Source organism: Zonotrichia albicollis, chromosome 18 (genome assembly GCF_047830755.1).
Source record: "Zonotrichia albicollis isolate bZonAlb1 chromosome 18, bZonAlb1.hap1, whole genome shotgun sequence".
NCBI classification, from domain to species: Eukaryota; Metazoa; Chordata; class Aves; order Passeriformes; family Passerellidae; genus Zonotrichia; species Zonotrichia albicollis.
The window spans coordinates 2,079,785-2,100,881 of record NC_133836.1 but is presented as its reverse complement, the minus strand read 5'-3'; the positions used below and the strand labels follow the sequence as shown (position 1 = coordinate 2,100,881).

At 46.2% G+C, this 21,097-nt stretch overlaps 2 protein-coding genes across 10 annotated transcripts in view; one reads left to right on the top strand and one right to left on the bottom strand.

Moving 5' to 3' along the window:
* The window catches only part of DNAH10 (dynein axonemal heavy chain 10), a 53,386-nt gene extending 47,180 nt beyond the window's left edge, over window positions 1-6,206 (top strand). For 7 of the 8 annotated variants that reach the window (XM_074554411.1, XM_074554410.1, XM_074554409.1 and 4 more), the window contains 9 exons: window positions 278-487; window positions 865-960; window positions 1,548-1,719; window positions 2,154-2,285; window positions 2,573-2,784; window positions 2,858-3,025; window positions 3,207-3,387; window positions 4,568-4,713; window positions 5,079-6,206. In XM_074554411.1, coding sequence (XP_074410512.1) covers window positions 278-487; window positions 865-960; window positions 1,548-1,719; window positions 2,154-2,285; window positions 2,573-2,784; window positions 2,858-3,025; window positions 3,207-3,387; window positions 4,568-4,713; window positions 5,079-5,225 — 1,464 coding nt within the window. In that variant the 3' untranslated portion in view covers window positions 5,226-6,206. The remainder of the gene's footprint in view (window positions 1-277; window positions 488-864; window positions 961-1,547; window positions 1,720-2,153; window positions 2,286-2,572; window positions 2,785-2,857; window positions 3,026-3,206; window positions 3,388-4,567; window positions 4,714-5,078) is intronic. The other variant, XM_074554412.1, reaches the window with a different exon arrangement.
* On the bottom strand, window positions 5,519-19,861 carry CCDC92 (coiled-coil domain containing 92). 2 transcript variants are annotated; one of them, XM_074554417.1, is made up of 4 exons: window positions 19,703-19,861; window positions 9,289-9,425; window positions 8,986-9,027; window positions 5,519-8,114 (listed from the first exon to the last, which is right to left on the bottom strand). In XM_074554417.1, exons 2-4 carry the CDS (start codon window positions 9,416-9,418, stop codon window positions 7,339-7,341), a joined length of 948 nt encoding a protein of 315 aa, XP_074410518.1. In that variant the 5' UTR covers window positions 9,419-9,425; window positions 19,703-19,861; the 3' UTR covers window positions 5,519-7,338. The 2 variants fall into 2 exon arrangements, with proteins under 2 accessions (XP_074410518.1, XP_074410519.1); XM_074554418.1 differs by lacking the exon at window positions 19,703-19,861 and adding an exon at window positions 12,068-12,449.
* Between the last annotated feature and the right edge of the window lie 1,236 nt (window positions 19,862-21,097).

Genomic DNA, 21,097 nt, shown 5'->3' with positions numbered 1-21,097 from the left:
TGAGAAATATTAATGTCTTGCCAATAAGACTAATTCCAAAATAATATAGAGTTCTCTTTGCATAGGTGTGTTTACCTTGATAAACTTAAAAGGTCTGTTTCCTTTTAAGTTTCCTTCCTTAAGGAAGGAAAGGAGAAAAAATCCATATTTGACAGGCATTTGGAAAACAACTTAAAATGTCAAGCTTGCATTGTATAACTTACTTAATGTGATATATTTACAACTTATTTTCCTCTAGTTATCCAGTATTTGATGGCTTCCCTAATTATTTTGGTAGGTTGTTACAGAACCACCTAATGGTCTGAAACTGAATATGAGAGCCACCTACTTCAAAATTCCCCCTGAAGCCTTAGAGGAGTGCCCACATCCTGCCTTTAAATCCTTAGTCTACGTCCTGGCATTTTTCCACGCTGTGGTTCAGGAGAGAAGGAAGTTTGGGAAGGTTGGCTGGAATGTACCATATGATTTTAATGAATCTGATTTCCAGGTAAGAAAACAATTTCAATGGCTCTTATATTCTTGAGTAGCTCAGATTACTTTTGAAAACAAAGAATTTATCCAGCTTTAACCTTTCTCACAATTAGATTTTGCTTAGTATTTTTTCTGCTTCTGAGGAGTCATGTAGACTCCTGATCTTCTATAATATCAATTTAGGATGCTAAAAATTAGACTCCCAGTCTTTCATGTTTTTATTGCCTCTCTCATGGGTTTCTTTTCATAAGAGGATTTATACTTAGCTTTTTAATTATTTCAGAAAGAAATAATTGTTAGTTTTCAAACAAGAACTACATTAAATAAAACCTATAAATATGTATATCTGATTTATGAATCTTCTTATCTCATATGTTCCAACAAATTCACTAGGTGTGCATGGAAATCCTTAACACATACTTGACAAAAGCTTTTGAACAAAAGGATGATCAAATCCCTTGGAGCAGTCTCAAATATCTTATTGGGGAGGTGAGTGCTACAATGCCACAGCAATTCAGATTAATTAAGTTTCCTTTCTGCACGGGCTGCATCAAGTAAAGCTGGGAATCTTTCCTGGGCAGGTTTGAAACTCCAGTGTAGCCCTGAGCCCTTAATCTCAGTCCCTGGAATTGGGGCCACTGTGTGCCCCTGCACAGCAGGGAGTGATGCTGCTTCCTGAATTGTGAGAGAGCCCTGGGGGCTGTGCTGGGAGAGCACAGGGCTGTTGGCACGTGGGGCAGCACTGCAGCTGCACAAAGCTGTGCTCAGAGCTGGCACTGCACTGGCAGCTGCTGCAACATGCAGACCTGCAGGAAAATGTTACTTTGCTGGTACCTCAGGAAGGCCCCCGGCACACAAACCGTCCAGATGGGTGATGAGGAGAGCCCAGAGCAGCTCCTTCCAGACCAGGATCAAATATTTCCTTCCTGTCCCCGTGAGAGGGGACTGGAGATGTCCTTGGGATCCATCACAGCCACTGCAAAAGCAAAGAGCATTTCTGACCTTTCAGTGCTTTTTTTAAGCTGTATTTTCTGCTCCAAAGGCAGTGCTGTAACATTGGTGTCACTGATTCCCAGGTCATGTATGGTGGGCGTGCAATCGACAGCTTTGACCGGCGCATCCTGACTGTCTACATGGATGAGTACCTGGGCGATTTCCTGTTCGACACTTTCCAGGTCTTCCATTTTTATAAAAGCGACACAATCAATTATAAAATTCCAGAAGGGAAGGGAAAGGATGACTTTGTTGGTAAGAAATGCCTCTCCTGCCACATTAAAATAGTCTGCTTCCAGTGTACTTTGTCTCCATAGCATGCATCGCTGCTGGGTGTGAGAAGTTGAACAGAACACCAGGCACTGCTGGTGTAGGGAGTGCAGTGTTACAATCCACTGCTTTACAGGAGCAGAACTTTGGAATGGGAGCTTGTCACTGAGCTCCTTGGGTGTTTAAAAAACTCAAAAAATAAACCACAAAACCTCAGTAAAGCAGCATGTTAATTTTGTTAATGATATATAATATTTCTGTGGGGGAGTCTCTGTGTTTAGAAGTGTTTATTCTGTGCATTACTCCAAGTGTTTATTCTGTGCATTACCAGGTTTAGCATTTGATTTTTTATTCAAGCAGAGCGATAGCAAAATTGCTGTGGTGTTCTGGTTAGCAGAGCCTGTGTGGTTGTGTTGCAGATGCCATAGAAGCTCTGCCCCTTTCCAACACCCCCGAGGTCCTGGGCCTTCACGCCAACGCCGAGATCGGGTATTACATGCAGGCCGTGCGGGACATGTGGGTGCACCTGCTCGAGCTGCAGCCCCAGACTGGTGAGGGCCCTGTCTGAGCTGGGTTTGGGAACAGGAAAGCTCCAGAGCTACGTGCTGAGCCCTGGGGACAGCGACAGCAGCCCCTGTGTGTGGGGAGTGAGCCAGGGCTGTGTTTGGCCTCAGGGAGCAGCTCAACACCTGCCCAGAGGCACAGCTGGGACATGCAGGGCTGTGGGCAATGGTCAGAGCACAGGAGGGGAGAGACTGAGGCCAAAAGGTGACTCAGCTCAGTCTTCTCTCAGAAGATTCAGTACAGATTTAGTCTCATCAGAATGTTTTGGTTTCAGGTGAAACTGGTGGAGGAATTAGTCGAGATGAATATATTGCAAATGTTGCCAAGGATATAGAAAACAAATTACCTCAAGTATTTGATATTGACCAGATACGTAAAGGATTTGGAGTAAACATCGCCCCTACGACTGTGGTGCTGTTGCAGGAACTGGAACGTTTTAATAAACTCATTGTCCGGATGGGAAAGTCTTTGGCTGAGCTCCAACGTGTGAGTAAAATCCCCAAAACTCCCTGGGACCAGCTGGGCTTTGCCTGCCCTCAGAACTCTCACCTTGTTGCAGGCCTTGGCTGGGGAAGTTGGCATGAGCAGTGAGCTGGATGACGTGGCTCAGGCTCTCTTCAATGGGCAGATTCCCAGGATCTGGCGGCGCCTGGCCCCCGACACCCTCAAAACACTTGGAAATTGGATCATTTTCTTTAGAGCTCGATATGACCAGTACACCAGCTGGGTAAGCAAGTGCCTCTGACAGCCTTTTTCTTTTGTTACCTGCACAGTGTGCTGTGCAGGCTGGGGCAGAGGCCAGTGAACACTTCAGGTAAGTTCTGAACTAGTGCCAGCTCTGCATGGCTGTGGCTGCAGACTCAGCCCAGGTGAGTACCAGGTGTGCCCATCACTGTCTGTGCTTGCAGGTCAACGATGGTGAGCCTGAGGTGATGTGGCTGTCGGGCCTGCACATTCCTGAGTCCTACCTGACTGCTCTTGTTCAGGCCACCTGCAGGAAAAACAGGTGGCCCCTGGATCACTCCACCCTCTACACAGAGGTAACCAAGTACAGGAAACCAGAAGACATCACTGAAGGGGCTGCTCAGGGTAGGTGTTTGCTCAATTGTTTGGCAAAACCAGTTAAGTAGTTAATTGGTGAGAGATAGAAATTGCTTGGCACACTAAATTACTGAGGTTAAACCTCGGCAGGCATTTGCCTGGGTTTGCATTTCACAGTCCTCATGATTTCCAGCTGGGAGGTGTCTGGGTTCTGTCCCTGCAGAGCTCCTGTGTGCATGAAGCACACACACTGTTCCCACCCACAGGCAGGGACCTCTCCTTGCTTGCTCTCTATATATACCTACATACACACACACACACATATATATATATATTTGTGTGTGTATCAATATTTATATATATAAATTTTAAAAAGTGTATATATATATATAAAGTCTAAATATATATGTGTATGAATTTTTAAATATATATATAAAAGTGTGTGTATAAATATATATGTGTATGAATGTATATAAATATGTGTATATATATAAGTATTTTTTATACATATATATGTATATATAAATACAAAAGTGTATCTATATATATGTATATAAAGACATACTGATTTTTTTATGCTTAGAACATTACCACTTCCAGTAGGCTTGTAAAGATCTCTTTACATCACAAATAATATATTGAAATGTACTTAAGCAAAAAGCACCTAAAAATATGTATTATTTATTGTGTAAATATCTCTTTATGAGCTCTCTATGCCTAGCACTGCTCTAATTCTAATAACTAAATATAACAAGCTGGGTACAGGGAACAGCTAAGCAAGGCTCTGAGTACCAGTTCTGTTTGGGAACAGAGGAGGGGAAAAGTCTCATTTTTTAAAAATCTAAATGCTGTACTTGATATTTGTAGCAGAACAACTGTCCTGACCCTTCACCTGCTCTCAGGGACCCAACGATCAGGCCCAGGGGAGTCACAAAGCTCTCTGTGATTTGGGCAATTGGAGGGCAGCAAATCACATTTATTCCTGCTATTGTTTATCATGTGTAGTGCAACTGAGACAATTTAATTCGATTTCCTAATACAACTGGATGATAAAAACAAAGCTCTCAGAAAACTGCACCCTGTGCAGCTGCAGTTTGAAATGCAGTGTGTTTGTGATGATGACTGTGGTGCCCAGAGCAGGGAGTGCAGGAACACTTACCTGCAGAGATCTCCTAGATCCTTTCTAGGAGCTCAGTCTACCCAAATGTTGCATTTTCTGCCTTCACAGGCTGCTATGTTTCTGGTCTGTTCCTGGAAGGAGCAGACTGGGACATAGAGCAGGGCTGCCTCACCCAGAGCAAGCCCCGTGTCCCGGTGGTGGAGCTGCCCATCCTCAAGATCATCCCCATCGAGGCACACAGACTCAGGCTGCAGGTCAGGCTCCTCAATCTCCTTCCTTCTGCTCTCACAGCTCCCCAGCTGGCAGGCCCTGCCCTCTCGGCCCAGAAACTGCATTTTATCATTACCACTCCCACCTGGTTTAACAGCTCTCCTTACACTACCCATCCCATTTTCTAAGGGAGTTGATGCATTTGTTGCCTCTTTTCCCTTCCTGCCCTCTTACACTCCCCCATCTCTTTCAATTATTTCCCATCCCCAGTAAATTACATAAAGGGACTTACATGTTCTGGTTATTGGCTATTTAAGACCTCTAACAGAGTGAATTTCTGAAGCCAGTCCTCTCTCCTGGAGGCCCTGGCTGTGTGCAGTTGCTCAGTGTGTGCTGCCTCCTCCCGCAGAACACGCTGCGCACCCCGGTGTACACGACCTCCCTGCGCCGCAACGCCATGGGCTACGGCCTGGTCTTTGAGGCTGACCTGTACACCACCAGGCACATCTCCTGGTGGGTGCTCCAGGGCGTGTGTCTCACCCTCAATGCTGAGTGACAGCCAAAAAGAGGCACCGTGTTCTTCCCCCAGAATGAAACCCTTCAGAGACACAGGGAAAAAGCCCTGAAGCCAGGCAGAGATCTGGCACCACGGGTGGGGCTGTGCTCAGTTAGGCACACCTGACTTGAGTTAGTATTAGTTTGGTTGTATTATACTCCCAATAAATGTGTTTGAGGAATAGTGTTTTTTTTGTAATTTGTTTTTCCTTTTGGAATGGTTCCAAGCCAGGCTGCGGCTGCAAAGAGAGAGTAAATTGGTCCCACACACACAAAGACTAAGGTTTGCCTGGGTGGTTGTAAGAAATGTCTTTAATTGCCCAAAGCATCACTTCTGCACTGCCTGGAAGCGGTGCCTCCCACCAGCCTCCAACAAGTGGCAGGGTAGGTCACTCATACAACACATGACCATAAAAATATGGTGCCAACAACCAAAGTAACCAAACCAGCTGCTGGTTAACGCAACACACATAAACCAGTAAACCTCAGAGTAACAACCTTGCTTTAACCAACCCCTTTCTGATCCCTCCCCACCACTTGTGAAACAAATCCTTCCACAGAGCCGGCAGGCGCGGGGCTGGGGCGGGCCAGGGCTGTGGGCCAGCGAGTGCCAGAGGGTGCAGAGGGCGGAGCCTGCCCGGGATCAGCCCTGCTGGGAGGGTCATGCTGCGGGAATCGAGCGGGGCAGCAGCTCTGCCAGCCTGGCCGGACGCTGACAGTGGGCCAAGGCTCTGCAGGGACACACACCAACACAGCTGCAGGAAAAGCTTACAAGGGGAAACTACAGCTGGCAGGGGAGGGGACGGGGCAGGCAGGGATCCTTCATCAGCTGTCACAGAGAATACACGTTCCAAAATTTTAAAGGCACATCATAAGCTTAGCAGCATTTGGGAGCCAGTGTTTCTTGCTGGTCCTACTCAGAGGCTGCAGACAAGAGTGAAGCAGAGGTGAACAGAATGTAAGAAAAATGGACAAACTAGTGCTCCTATCCAAAAACTATATACCCTCCCAGCTCCTAGTATGCCTTTCTTTCCTAGAAAAAACAAAAAAAAAATGAATCAAGTAGTCTAACAGCTGTTGGGTCTACCTGCTACTTACTAGAAAGGAGTAGGGGAATCTGGTCAAGTGCAAGGCAAGTCCATCCCAATCCACAAGGACAGAAATCAAGGATGCCAGGTTCTCCTGTATGGATCAGTTACATCACTTACAACTAAATACTCACATTTTAGAGGGGCAGCTCAGGTTTCTAGGCTGGCAGCAGCCAGCACTGTCTGATGATGCCCAGAACAAGACTAAGGATTTTAGGAAACAAAAATAATCCCTTTACAAAAAAAAAAGTGCAGGTTAGAGCATAAAGAACCATTTCCATATTGGATAGCCAGTTACATTTCCTCCCTGAAAAGGAGCTCTGAGCCAGTATGGAAGGTGCTACAAGTGCAGTGTACTGACTAGCATAAAATGTATCGTGAAGCTATTTGATTAAAAAAACCCAAAACGATCCCCACAAACAACCCAGTGTTCATACTCTTTCTATGAAGGGTTGTTAACCCTTTAAATGGTGCTTCCCCCACCCATATTTTACTTAAAGCCACAAACCAAAGTATTTAGGATTAATCAAGTAGTGCTTGCTGGGGCTCTGGGGACGTCCTTAGGTCATTAAAGTGAACGTACACATGCCCAACTGTCAGTGCTGCTGTGGCAGAGGTGAGTGATGGCTCTGGAGTGCTCACACCCACAGGGGAGACAGGAGAGCCCCTGCCAGGTCAAACGTTAGCAGCCAACAGGTGTGGCTGCAGTGTGAGGGAGGGGGGGTCTCTCTAAGAGCGCTCACTAACGCAGCCCGTGCCTTTGCCCACACGTGCAGTTACACTAAATGGAGCAGCACTTGGAAGCAAGCGGTCAGGTCCCCCTGATTTGGCCACAGCATGGAGTGCTTATATACCTTGCCATATGAACACAGTCCTAGGAGGTTTCGTTAGAGCAAAATGTATTAATGATGTACCCGGGAGGAGTTTGGCATGCATGGGGCATCAAAAGAAACTTCACCGCAGGTGCTATTTACCCTACAGGCTCACAGTGCATAACCAGCACAGAACAGCGCTTCCGTGGTGCTCTCAGACAGTTCTGTCTGTCCCCGAGTGCTTTCTGACCACTTTGCTTCCATGGACCTGATCCACCGCCAGGGTCTCCACCTCCTGCGGGGGCTGCGCGGGCGCGGCGTGGTGGATGCGATGGGCGACCCCCACGTGCGCCTTGTGCGGCTTCTCGCGGGCGGGGCTGTGCGACTCGCCGGGCGCGCGATCCGAGGGGATCGGTGGGATCACCAAGGGCCTCTCCTTGATCAGATGCACCTCTGCTGTTTCCCTGGCCAGCAGGAAGGGCGTGGGATCGGGCATGGCATCCACGGGCTCTCGCAGCACCAGCTTGCGGCTCTCTGCCCCTATTCTGTAGGCCTCTTCGAACTCGGGGTTCAGCGGCGTGGACAGGCTCTTCTTCATCCTGCGCCGCGGCGTCTCGGGCAGTTTGTCCTTGGGAGGGGACGGTTTGTAGCTGGACAGCACGGGGCTGCCAGAGGGGGTCCCCTCCGAAGTCCCGCTGGTGCTCATCAGCTTCTTCTTGGCCGCGTGCAGCTGAGAGGTCAGGTAGGCAATGGTGCTCGCTCTCTGCTCCAGTTCGCTGGACAACATATTGAGCTTATGGCTTTTCATTTTTAACTCCTCCAAATACTTCTTTTCTCTCTCTTTAATCGTGTTTTCCAGCACCATTATCATCGCGTTCTTTTGTTCAAGTTCTTTCAACAATTCAGTGTTTTCAGCTTCTTTGATTTTCAGTTGAGCTTCAAGATCTTTGCACTTACTTTTGAGTTCATCACTTCTTGAACCACCACTTTCTAGAAGAACAGCAGAAGCAGAAGTGTTTCAAATTAACAACAGCCATTATGTAAAACAGTACACTAGGGCTCCTCTTGCCATCCCTGAGAGGAATCCAAAAGATGAACTTTGGTCATCCCACACCATCCCTGATCCAGAGGGTTAACCTCAGGGAATTATTTTATTACTGCTCTTTACCTGTTGTTATCATAATACATATATGATAATATATGTATATATATTATCATATATATAAAATATATAAAGATATTATATTATTTATAGATATTAAGATATTATATTAAAGATATAATATTATTATATAATATATAATATATATATTATATATAATATATATTATATATAATAGTATATATTATTAATATAATATATTAATAATATATATATTAATAATTATATATATATTAAAGATGTTATATTATTTATATATAAAATATATAAAGATATATATAAAATATATAAAAAATAACTAGGACCTAGTGTATACAAAGATTATATATATAATATATTATATATAATATATTATAAATTTTTATATATATATATATATAATATATATATATATAAATAAAAGCTTTGTGGTTAATTACAGCACCAGCTCAGCTAAGTTTTAAAAATAGTCTCACTCTTCTGCCCCTAAAATTTGTGTCCTTTGTTCCCATATAGCAAGCAAGGAACTGTCTAGTGGAGTCAGCAGTTCCAGCTGCTATTCCTGGCTCTTTCACAGATTTCCTGTGTGACCTTGGGAAAGAATTTTTGATGTTTACTTCACAAATAAATAAGTCTGGAGAGTAGAAAAGAAAATACAAACATTGAAAAAAATTAGTAAATTGAACATGAACATTAAAAAAAAAGCCATGTATTCCTTACCTGATGAATCTGAACTCTTTACAGTCAGCTCATAGGTTAAATCTGAGAAAAAAAAAATTGTTTGTTTTTGTTAGAACATCATCATGGAGCCCATACATCACCTGCAGATTTACAATGACAACTTTCAATAAATACAGATTTAACTCTTCCCACTGCCCAAAGCAAGAACAGGAGATTCACTGCAAATTAGCAAATACGTAAAACAACTGAACCATCAGCTTTTTAAAGAACAAATGAAAAAAGCTTGTCTTTGAGCAGTCAGTTTGCCCTGAGGCACATGTGCAGCCCCTGCGGGCAGGGTACCTGTGCAGCGCTGCTGCAGGCGGCGCAGCTCCGCGTGCAGCCCCTTCAGCGTGTTGGTGTGCTCCCGCTGCAGGAACAGCAGGTTCTTCTGGGCACTCTGCAGCTGGTTCTCCAGGGTGGAGGTGGCCATCTTCACCCTGCCAGGGAACAGACGTGGAATTGTCAGGGTGAGTTACCTTGCACAGCCAGGATCAGCAGGGATGGCTGAATTCTATTGTTGATGCATTGATTGATGTGTGACCATCAAATGCCACAAAAGGATTTTCTGCTTTAGGACTATTTCGATTACAAGTGCTCCAAGTTCATCAACAGCCTAATTATACTGTAGTCTGGAGCAGGGAACCCATTTGTTTGGAGGTAACACATTTAAAGGATTACCTTCAGACAGTCTAAGTCATTAATCCTGTTACAAGTTAAAAGCAGAGTTCTCAGGAATGGGCTACTGTGCCCATCTTGCTGAGGGTTTCCCTTACCCCCAGGACAGAGGGATTGGTAAAATCCTTGGCAAGAACAAGGGAGAAAGCACTAAAATGCAGCAGCTCTAAGGGAAAAGGCAAAGCAGGAGTCTGAGCACAGCCAGGCAGGTGGCACTGCCATTGGTGCCCAAACTGAGATGTGGGCACTGGCACAAGGGAAGCTCTGGCTGCTCTTGGGTTTCCTCAACACCAGGCCCAATCACAGAGAGCAAGACAAGGACAATGCTTCACTCAAAGAGAAAACAAACAGATTTTTCTTGCTCAGGTTAGGAGTACATGGAAACCTGTTCCACCACTGGGCTTCCCTTACAGAACAGCCATGTAAAAGAAAGCCTTGGCTACAGCAGTGCTCACACCCAAAGATAAACACAGGTAACAGAATGATGCTGACAGACATCCTTGAAGACCCCTGTGCTGCTAGTAGGAAAGGCTACATTCTGTTGTATGTGCAGAAACCATTCCAGTAATCAGGTTACAAGGATAAGGGAAGAGTCAGAACTCCTGTTGCCTGGACAACCACCTGCAGTGGCACTGCAACCATGCCTGCAATTATGGCACCACCCACGGTGGCCAAGATGGACCCTGATGGGTTTGCCTTGGCATGGCAGTGTTATCCATTGGCACTCTTTGGTACGGAGTCTTCATGCAAGAATTTTTTTCTGCCAGTTTAAAATTGGTAGAACATAAGCTCAGAGCAAGTGACACACTTTTGTTATTCCTAAACATATCACAGCCCTGAGTTTAATTTTATACTTTTATTCCCCAAAAGAACACCAGACTTAGTGTTCCTGCATCTTGGTGACACACTAAAGCACCTGGGGATGTGGTGTAGAAACACATACACAGAGCCCTCCTGATTTCATCAGTGACCTGAACTGACTTCGTCTTCTACTGACTTATCCCTACAGAAATAAATATTTAGTTGTGAAAAAAATAAAATGGAGGTGTGAATGGTGTTAAGAAATCCACTTCTGTGCAGGAGCCAAACAGCCTGGTTACCTTGTAACAGGGATCAAGGATTAAGTTCAGTGCTCAGGAATGTGGGTAGTGGTGCCAACTGTGCTTTATCAAGTGAATGGGTCATGCCATCGTTACCAAACAAGCAAAAATTATGGACCAAACACATGCTAAAAAGAGATTTCTAGGGTGGCTAAACAAATTTTGCAACACCTCATCATTGCCACACTAGTGGTCCCTCACAGCCACAGTGCTGGGGGGCTGCTGGAAGGGGCACTACACAGTCACAGCAATTAATTCTGAGGAGTGAGGATATTTAAGCTGTGATACATTTTCAAAGTGACATCCTCTGGCTTGCAAAGCTGATATCAGACAGACAGCAGCTTTACTGAATCATCCCATTCCTTCAGTGCTCATCCTGCTCTGATTGACCGAGCATGGCAGCAGGATAAAGCCTCAGCTGGAGCTCTGACTGTGCAGGACACTGAGGCTCAGAGGGGATCCTTAATCGAGGAATGGATTTCCCAAAAGAAACCCTAAGCTGTCATAGAAGTAGGTGAAAGAAAAGCCTCCACACAATAGCCCAGAGCTTCTGTTCTTACAATGGGTATTAATGGTGGCTTTACACCTCTAAGTGTAACCTGAACAGGAAAATTCCTGCCTGAATAGGAAAATATTTCATCACCAGCAACAGACAGTAACTGTTCATAGCTCAGTCCTTGCAAATAAACATGTTCAGAAAAACCAGAACAAGGCTCTCACTATTTATCTCCTCAATTGCTTTTTTACTTTGATCTTCTGCATCTGAAAGATCACACCAGGATTACCTGCTCTGAAGAAAACAAATATAATCAGAGGCAAACGAGTGTTACAGGCTTAGGAAGGAAATAAGAACTACCAGCACCAGAGCATCATCTTCCCTGCAGCAGCACTAAGTTAATCAGTGAGATCAATTAAATCAACCCACGATGGGTTTTAGCTGCAGCCCCTCTGCACTAGGGAGTTTCCCACAACCCTCTGCAGCCTCTCTGTGCTTCTCCCCCTCAGAGCAGCCTGGGTGTCTGATGTCCCCCTTCCTTCCCTGCAAAAACCACAAGAGAAACAGCAAATGTACAAGCCAATGATGCCCTTTACAGCCAGAAGAACAATCTCCACCTCCCACCATGGAAATTGGTGGGACAAGCTCCCTAATCTACCAAGCTCTGGCTGGAGTCTGTCAGATAAATGACAGCAGTGCTGGGAAGAACGCTGTGAGTGCACACACAGCACAAAGTTCTGTCACTATGGTTTTCCCCCTTCCCCTTTGTCTCCAAACAACAACAACAAAAAGTTTGCAATGTTCTTACCCAGACAGAAGTGTGCAATGCAGAGCTTGGCCAAGTCCCCTGGGAAGGTGCACAGCATTTGGGAAGGATGGCAGAACATGAAGGGACACTGCAGTGTCCAGGGGCGATGGTGAGGGTGACACCTCTCCTCTTTGGCAGCGGGACTGGCCCTGAACACCAAATGTCCAACCTTCAGTGACAGAGGCTTTGTGTGGATTGTGCAATACATTCCACCCTTCAAACATCCACAATTCCTCACTTCTCAGGACCACCACAACACCAAATGTTATATATAGCTATACATAGCTCGGAGATTGAGCTTCAACTCCTCCAAACGATGGATTCACAATTTCTCTTGAATAAAGCCAAGAAGGAGCAAATGGAATGAGTCAAACAGAATTCCCTTGGGAATGTTAAGTACAACACTTTAATCATGACTGCACCTACCTAAGCCCTCATCTTCCAGTAAAGCAGAGAAGGTAACTTCAATTATCATTCCTGCAAGCTCACCTTCAAAAGGAACTGTTGTCTTTTTATAAATGCATGTTCTCTTCAAAGGGAATATACACACACACAAAATCTTATATGGAAAAGGAAAAAATATTAAACAGGAGCTTTCAAAATGCAACTTAGTGACATATTCACCATAAACAGTCACTAGCATTTTAACAGCCACATCTTGCCTTGCAGAGGATGGGCAGGCTCCAGGCCTTTTTGGATCTTAAGCATTTGGAGAGAGTTCAAAATGTTTCAAGGCAACAAGCATCTGGCTGCGTATCAGATGCATCTCTGTGCCCTGCTGCAAGACAGGAGGAGGGAGATGCTAATCTCTGACCTTAGACACAAGTCCAAAGGATGGAACGAAGCCCAAACAACAGTGATTTAACATTTTCATTCCTGTTTGGTATCCACTCAGCAGAACACAATAACCTCCTTCTACGTGGATGGGGTGACCATCACCTGAGAAGCTGCTGTAGCTCCCTGCCAACTCATAGCCTTGAAATCTGTATGGGCAGACATTTCCTCTCGGCTGCTCACTGGCCAGTGCTCCATCAAAATGTAACAAAAGCTGCCAAAACGTCATTTGTTTGCTATACAAAATACAATTTCAAGAACTAAGTAAGGACAATAGATACCTCTTGTAAGAACCTCCAAAGTTTTAGCCAGACCCCATTTTAAAGATTGTCACTGAACTGACCAAACTTATCTAAACACAGCTCTAATGCTGAAATTACTGACAGTCACTTTGTTGTTGTTTGCTAGATCAGCTCTCCATCTCCCAGACATCATGCCATCCCCGAAGTGTCTGCTCAGCTCCTGTCAAAGGACACAACAAAGGAGACCCTGCAGCCTCCACAGCCATCTCAAGGGCTCTGCTCTCCTTCTGCTTGAACATTTGTTTTAAATCCCCCACAAACTGATTCCACCACACCACTACACCTCTCCTGAAGCAGATCCAGCACTAACACAGCTCAGTGACAAACTGGACAAACCGTTCCAGTTTCAAATTTCTGCTCACCCCTCATTCATCTGTGCACCAGACTAAGCCAGTTCAACTGGTCCAGTGCTGCTGAAGTCAAGCTTTTCAGACAATCCCCTCAGCCTGCACATCCACCCCGGGCCATCCCTCCCTTCTCCAGTGCTCCCTTATCAGTGACACTCTTGCAGCAGCACCTCTATCCTCAGCCTTCTGCATTACAATATAACAATGCTTACACATCACTGGTGACCCACTAATTGTTCTCATCTTTTCATTTTGTGTTTTAAACCAAGCAGAATTAGCAGTTCTTTCCCAGAGACAATGGAGGGGAAGAAGGAACTGAGCCACTGTCCTCCCAGAGGAAGGACATGATTTCGCTTTCTCAGCTCCTTTTCCATTTCTACTGCTTTTGATGCTATTTTACTCAGTGGTTTCTCTGCCTGACTTTCCCATCATTTTCTGATCAGAGGCTGTGTAAACTCTTTACAGTTAACCTCTGAATGTCCTGCAAGTACACATTTCAGCATTTTAGTAAGGAGATGATTTTTTGTTACTCCTACAGCAGCTGGTATGGCAGGGAAGAATCATTGTGTGGACACCACTCAGGTAGCAATGATTCAATTCTGGATGCTCCAAAGGAAGCAGCTGCTTCTTCTGCACAGAACTCACTGACTGCCCAGGTGTCTGACTGTCCACCTGGGCTCAGGAGCACTGACAGGAACAGTTCACATGAGTTTTCTCTGTGCTTGAGACCAGCCAACCCCAGAGCTGTCACAAGGGAAGAGATTAAAAGGAATCAGATGTTAAAATCACTTCTGTGACAGAGACTATTAGAGCACCAAATCAAATGCTCCTGCAGTGGCATTTCATACAGACAGTTATTATGACCAATATCAGGGTGTGCAAAGCTATGGCTGTACAGCTGTCAGGAACAGTCTACTCTGGCAGGAAGCCTTGAAAATTACCCAATTTGAGCCTAATTCACTTTAGGGAGACAAAGAAAGCATTACCTAAATGACACTGACTACTTCAAAAGAACCCCTTTAACAAAGATGAAGTGACAATAAAAGCTCTCACAAGCAAGATTACATCTCAGGTAGAGGAACAGGTTGCTTCTCTTCTGCTCTCTATCCCACACTCCTAAAGAATGGCTCTTCTCTTTTATTCAGCCTTTCATTCTGAGGATAAAACAATTTGTTATTTTAATATCACCTCCAGCAAAGCCACAGAATGCAAACTGCAGCCCAATCACAACCAGGCAGTCACAAAACTGCAAAGACACATTAGTCTATCTAGTAAACCAACTTCTTTTGTCAGAAGAATGACAAGAAAATTAATATTCAATTCTCCCAGACTAACACAATATCAGTGTTACACATAAACCTGAGCCTCATTCTATTTTTTCCATTCATTAAGAAAGTTCTCCTGCTTCAGATAAAGCTGAATCAGGACTTAAGTTAGTAAGGTGGGCTGTGGGTGGTTTTGGTACAAGAATCTGTTAAGAATAACTCCAAATTCATGCTTAGGAATAACACTATACTACAGAATAGTCATGGGCTTTTTTCACAGATCTCATACTCACTTATGAACACTCCATGCCCTCTCTTAATTTACTGTCCTCTATGATCAAGAATGTGAGAATTGCACCAGAAATTGAAGAAAATGTATTTGTGCAATATAAAAATTTGCCCTTTCTGAGGCCTGCTGAAACACAAACCAAAAGAACTACTAAGCTGGTTTCACATAACCAACTTGGCCGGGCCTTTTCCTGCTCCCAAACTCGACAAAAACCCATCACCACACAGACATGAGACCATTTCACCAGCCAGCCCAGCCATGACTTTGTCTCACCCATCCCACTCACAAACACTGAGCAAGAATTCAGTGCTGCATTCCTGAAACGCTCCAGCATCACCTTCCTGGTCATTCAGTGACCCAGGTCAGGGAACTGGTGCAGCTCAAAACAAACCCATTTTCCCACTGGCTGTTTTCAGGTGGCAGGCCCACTGTGCAGCACTGTAGATGCCTGGGGAAGGTGAAAAAAATAAAAATAAAAAATGGAATCTGTAAGCAGGTCAGGGGGTGGTACAGCAGAACTGCTTCCTGCAGCAGCGCCAGCTCCAGGCACTCACTTGAGCATGAGCTCCCACAGAAATGATGATTTTCAGAGGTTACCAGGGTATTTCTGAAACATGGCAGAAGGCACTGAAGCCTTAAAAGAAGCTAAATCTGTCTTGAGAGATCATTTACAGAGAGCAGCTATTGCAAAGCAACTCCACAGAACTGCACAACTATTTCCAGGCAAATGTAACAGGCTGAGGAGATGCTCTTCTCTAATGCATTCTGTTTCATAAGGCATCGATTTTGATTATTTTAGAACAGCAGCACAAAAATTGGTCCCCACTTTGCTAAAGGTTTTGAGAGCTGCTGATGAAGGAAATCTGGTACTGGTGATGACCTATCTCCAATCTTTCCTAAGCAAGATTTTTTTGGTGTTTAATAGGATGCCAAGACAAAGGACCCCAAAGAGAGGCGCTTTATACCCTCCTTACATAACCCAGGTATCTCAAAGTGAGACAATAAAGCCACTCAGCTCAAACCAAGCTTTCCTGGGGCTGGGAAGGAAACAAGCAGACACACTTGTGTACAAAGGGAACCTGCTGGTTCTGACATCATTCCCACGGCTTCTCCTGGCAGATGGGCTCTTCCCGAGCTGCACACCTCTGCTCCACAGAAAGGCGATCTGCTGCCCCTTTGTGCCCTCCCTCCGGGCACAGATCGGATTACACACAGCCACCGCTCCCTGGCATCTTTTCAGCCTTTCTGGACACAGCCACCATTCTGTTCACCGACAGGCCATGACATTTAACAGTTTTCAGTCAGTCCAGCACTGTTTTTAAATAACACTGATTTTAAACCTATCTCTCTCAATCAAGTAATTAAAACCAATGAGCAGCAACATATTTTAACATTTTAAATACAAACCAAAGGTTTCCTTGGACTAAAATGAGAACAAACATGCTCCCCCAATAGCAGGGAAGAAATCACAGTCCAAAGAAAAGCCTTTATTCAATGATTATTTAAAACCACTCAAACGAACAGCTTGCAGAAGCTCCAATACTCTGAAAACATCCGTTTCAGCAATATTTTGTCATGCCTCTAACATCTAGTAGTAAATAAATTATTGTTCCTATTTATAGCACCATAGTCTTTAACATCAGCAGGAGAAATGAGCTGGTGGACAATGACAAAACATTATTAAACCAAAATCATTCACTGCTCATGTGGAGATAGACTAACACCTATTATCACACTGCTGGACATCCTGGTTTAGAGGAAGATATTTTGTACATCACTTCAAAATGAGCACAGAGACCAATGAGCCCACATTTATTGATGATGCTACAGCCAGACAGGTGAAGGGGATGGAACAGAGGCGAGGGACAGCAGGGGCTAACCCAGGGAGTTGACATTCCCACTCAATGACCTATTTGCCATTTTCACATGCTGCTCAGATGAATATTGGATTTGTGCACAAGAAGGGAGCAGGGGGTCTGTCTCAGCAGAGCCTGCTGGTAAGGGCTGTGCCTGGACAAAGGGCACCCTCCCACCTCGGCCCAGGCAGGCCCTGCACTGCTGCTCCTGCTGCTCCTGCTGGGGGCTGGCCCTGCTTGCAGCACTGGGAACCTCCATGGCAGCAGAGCAGGGCCTGCCTGTGGGACTGTCACAGCCCCTCGTGTGCCGGGCACCCGTCCTTCTTCAGCACCAGCCTCTGGAAACGCTCCTCTTGCTGCCTGTGTGCTCCCAACCAGCAATAAGAAAAGGTTATTTCACACACTCAGCTTTGCCCCTCCTCGACTGCTGAATTTTCAGCAAAGTGCTACTCAACTAGACCCATCACTTTTAGTTACTAACAGACACATATACATAAATATGCATAGAAAGTATCTTGTCAACAAAAAAAATTCTTGGGCTTTATCAATTTTCAGAAAGATGAAGATGTCTGTTCTCTCTATAAAATAAACTACAACTTGCTACCTTTTTTAAACTTCACTATCTAAAATGAAGTTAAACATGAACTTGAGTAAAATTATTAATATAGCAATCTTTTTATCCAACATGAAAACAATCCTTCAGTTTTTCTATTTAAAACTCTTATTTTTTAAGCCACAGAACAGAAATGAGATAACTAAAAATTATAGCTGTCCTCCCTCTATTATGCTATTTACAATGTTGAATAAATATTTTATTTTACTTTACATTATGATCCACATTCTGCCATAACAGCGCTGGGGAGTTTGTGTTCTGCCTCCTGCAGTTAAAGGACTGACTAACATGGTAGATCTGGATGAACAAATATATCGCCCTTAACACCTACAGCCTCTTGAAGTAGGGCACGCTAAGGAACACTGGGATTTTTGTAACAAAACACATTTAAAAAATAATTTTAAAGCCCTGAAAGTATGCAGCTGTATCTGAAATCTGATATAAAGGAAACAATGATAAGAAATGAAGTTATTGCTGTACTTTGTAAGAACTACTGGAGTGGAAACAACTTAGAGTATCTGGATTGGTCATGAGAGCTTTGTCTTTTCTAAGGGGATGAGGGAGGAAACTTTACAGAGATATTAAACAGAAGTACAAGAGGATGAAAACAAGTGGTTAGCATCAGTTTAGCCAATATTCTTTCTTTCCACTTAAGCAGCTGATATTTTCCTCTATTATGACCTTCCTATCTTTGTTGTTTCACTAAAAATGACTGCTGGAGGCTCAGTACAACCAAGAGCTTGAAAAATCAACAATATTACAAGTCAGCCATTATCTGTGTATAAAGCACTTGCTTTAAATTGTCAAACCAAAAAGCAATGTGCAGTTTAAAACCATAAATGTCAGTCTCCCAGAGGCTCAGTCATAATAATGCACTACAGAATTGCATTCACTAATGAGCAAATTATATGGGAAAAGGCACAGTATTTACAGTCACATCCATTTGTCTTTTATTTTTTAATTAAGGAGTATAATTGATATTGCAAAAGCTCAATACAGCTTTTTAAGTGTAAGCATCTTACCATCTGAGTAAAGCCAACAAGTACCCTGGATGCTTCCTATGCACCTGCAATGCAGATCAAAACAGACAATTCCACCCCCAGGGCTGCCTCAGCTTCTGTGTTCACATTTACCTTCAGTGTCTCAGCTTTACCCAATTTAATAAGGTGTGTTCAGGGGCATTTCACCGCTGTCCAGGGCGGGAAGGGCCCCTCCTTGCTCCCCGCTGTCCCACCCCATGTCCTGCGTAGGGAAACTGCGTCTGGAAGCATCTCCATGTCTGAAGACGCCCTGCACTTCTCTGCTGCCAGATCCACAGACGATAGGCGTTCTCCTCCAAAGGAAAAACCTCCTCCTCTCAATTATTCCCTACCCTCTCCAAAATAAACACAGTTCACCCGCCCAGCCCTTTGCAGGCCCTGTGCTGCTCAGAAAACGACACTTTGTAAAGTGAAAAGGCGCGATGCTAAAGGCGCTGCGAAGGATGCGGTGTAAAAGCTGCCCCGGCGGGTGCGGGCGGTAGCGATGGGCGGCCGCTCTCCCGGGCTCTGTCTGGGGCACATCCCGAGCACAAATACCGACACGTCCTTGCCCCGAACCGGCACAAACAGAAAGACAAGGGGGGCACAGCGGGAAGCAGGGCAGTGCCTTCAGCCCCCGTGCCCCAGTGACCAGAGAAGGGCCCTGGATGCGCTCAGGAAGCGCCTTGGTCCAGCGCCAGAGCCCGGCCCGGAGCCGCCCTGCGCGCACCCGCCGCGCTGCTCGCTGCCCCGCAACGGCCGCCCCGGCGGCTCTGCCGGGCCCCGGGGGGCTCTGTCCGGCCCTCTAGGGCTGATCGCTGCCCCCGCCAGGCCATCTCCGCCCAGCCCAGGCGCGGCCCCTCCACCCGCCGCAGGTCCCGGGGCCGCGGGGCGCCCCCACAGCCCCGCCCGCCCCCACGGGAGGGTCCCTCGGCGGGCGGCGGGTTCGTGTGAGGCGGAAAGAGGCCCCAGCAGCGACGCCGCCACCCCGCTCCCCACCCGGCCCCGGGGGTCGCGATGCCGCTGACGCCCCCTCAGAGCGGGCCGGGGCGGAGGGCGCAGCGCGCCGCAGTCCCCGCGCCTCAGCCGCCGCCCCGCCCGGCCCCTCACCTGCTCGGCCCCAGCCGGGTCCGCCGCTCGCCCCGCCCGAAGGACCGCGGCTGCCCCGCGGGGCCGGCACTGACCGGCGGCGGCACCGGCACCGGGGGCGGCGGCGCAGGCGCAGGTGCGGCTGCGGCACCGGGCCCGTCGCTGTGGCAACGGGGGGACAGCGCGGCCCCGCCCGCCCGCGCGAGGGGAGGGGCGCGGCGCGGCGGGCGCGCGCACGGGAGCGCGCACCTGGCAGAGGAGGAGGAGGAGGATGAAGATGAAGATGAGCAGCAGGTGTGTGGGAATGTGCGAAAGGACGGGATGTGCATTCCCCGGAGCCGCTGTCCGGGTTTAAGCCCAGCTGGAAATGAAACCCCACGCAACCCCCCCCCTCTCTTCTTCCCCCACCCCGGTGGAATGGGGAGGAGAATCAAAAGTAAAGCTTGTAGGTTGGGATAAGAAGAGTTCAGTAATTGAAAATAAAGTGACATAGAATAATAATGACAATAAAAAGGGAAAGGAAAAACACCCAAAACAAACGATGCACAATGCAATTGCTCATCTCCAGCTGACTGATGTCAGACTGCCCCTCCCCAAACCCAGATCAGCCCCCGGTGTGACTCCCCCAGTTATAGTTATGCCACTGGGCATTGTGTTCTGTGCTGTGGAATATCCTCTTGGCCAGTTCAGGTCATCTGTGCCAGCTTTGCTCCCTCCCAGTTTCTTTTGCAAACCTCCTCACTGGCAAAGCACAACAGACAAAAGAGAAAAAAAAAAGAATTCTAGGATAAACAGAGCTTAACAAATACCAAAAGAGTGTGTTATCAACACCATTCTGGTTCCAAATCCAGAACCCAGCACTGGGAATGACTGAGCTCCCCCCAGCTGAAGTGAGGACAGAGGTGCACCAGGTGTGTCTGTGTGCTGGGAGCAGTGTGTGTGCACATGTGTGCTGGTGTGAAGGATGAGGGGAGTGGAAACACATCTGTGAGCAGCAGTTGTGGTGTGTGCTCCAAAGGATCATGGCAACACGTGTGTGGATGTGTGGGAAACAGCCTGCCTGCAGTTTGGGGTGTTTGTGCTATTGGCACACGTGTGTGAGTTTCCCCAAGCCCACTGAAACAAGCACAGCTGCAGCAGAGCCCCAGGAGAGCGGTGGGGTTGGAATTCTTGCAGCCTGTCCTGCTCTGCACTGTCATTTCTGCATTAATATATGAATAAATGTGACCTTCAGCTGCCCAACTGGAGGGTAGGCTCTGGGTGTGCAGCCCTACATGGTTGGACCCTCTCTGCATTTTCTCTACAAATCAATGTTGAACATTTGGCACGTGGCACTGGCCTGTGATTCTATCTCTGGCAGATGCACATAAGCATTTATGGATGCAGTGCCTTTTCTATGTCTGTAATGGACATAAA

Coding starts and splice junctions, on each gene's coding strand:
- CCDC92 (XM_074554418.1), bottom strand. CDS start 12,291: ATGTTTGAAGGGTGGAATGTATTGCACAATCCACACAAAGCCTCTGTC. Junction 9,028..9,288: donor CCTGCAGCAGCGCTGCACAG/GTACCCTGCCCG, acceptor TTTTTTTCTCAG/ATTTAACCTATGAGCTGACT. Junction 8,115..8,985: donor AAAGAGTTCAGATTCATCAG/GTAAGGAATACA, acceptor CTGTTCTTCTAG/AAAGTGGTGGTTCAAGAAGT.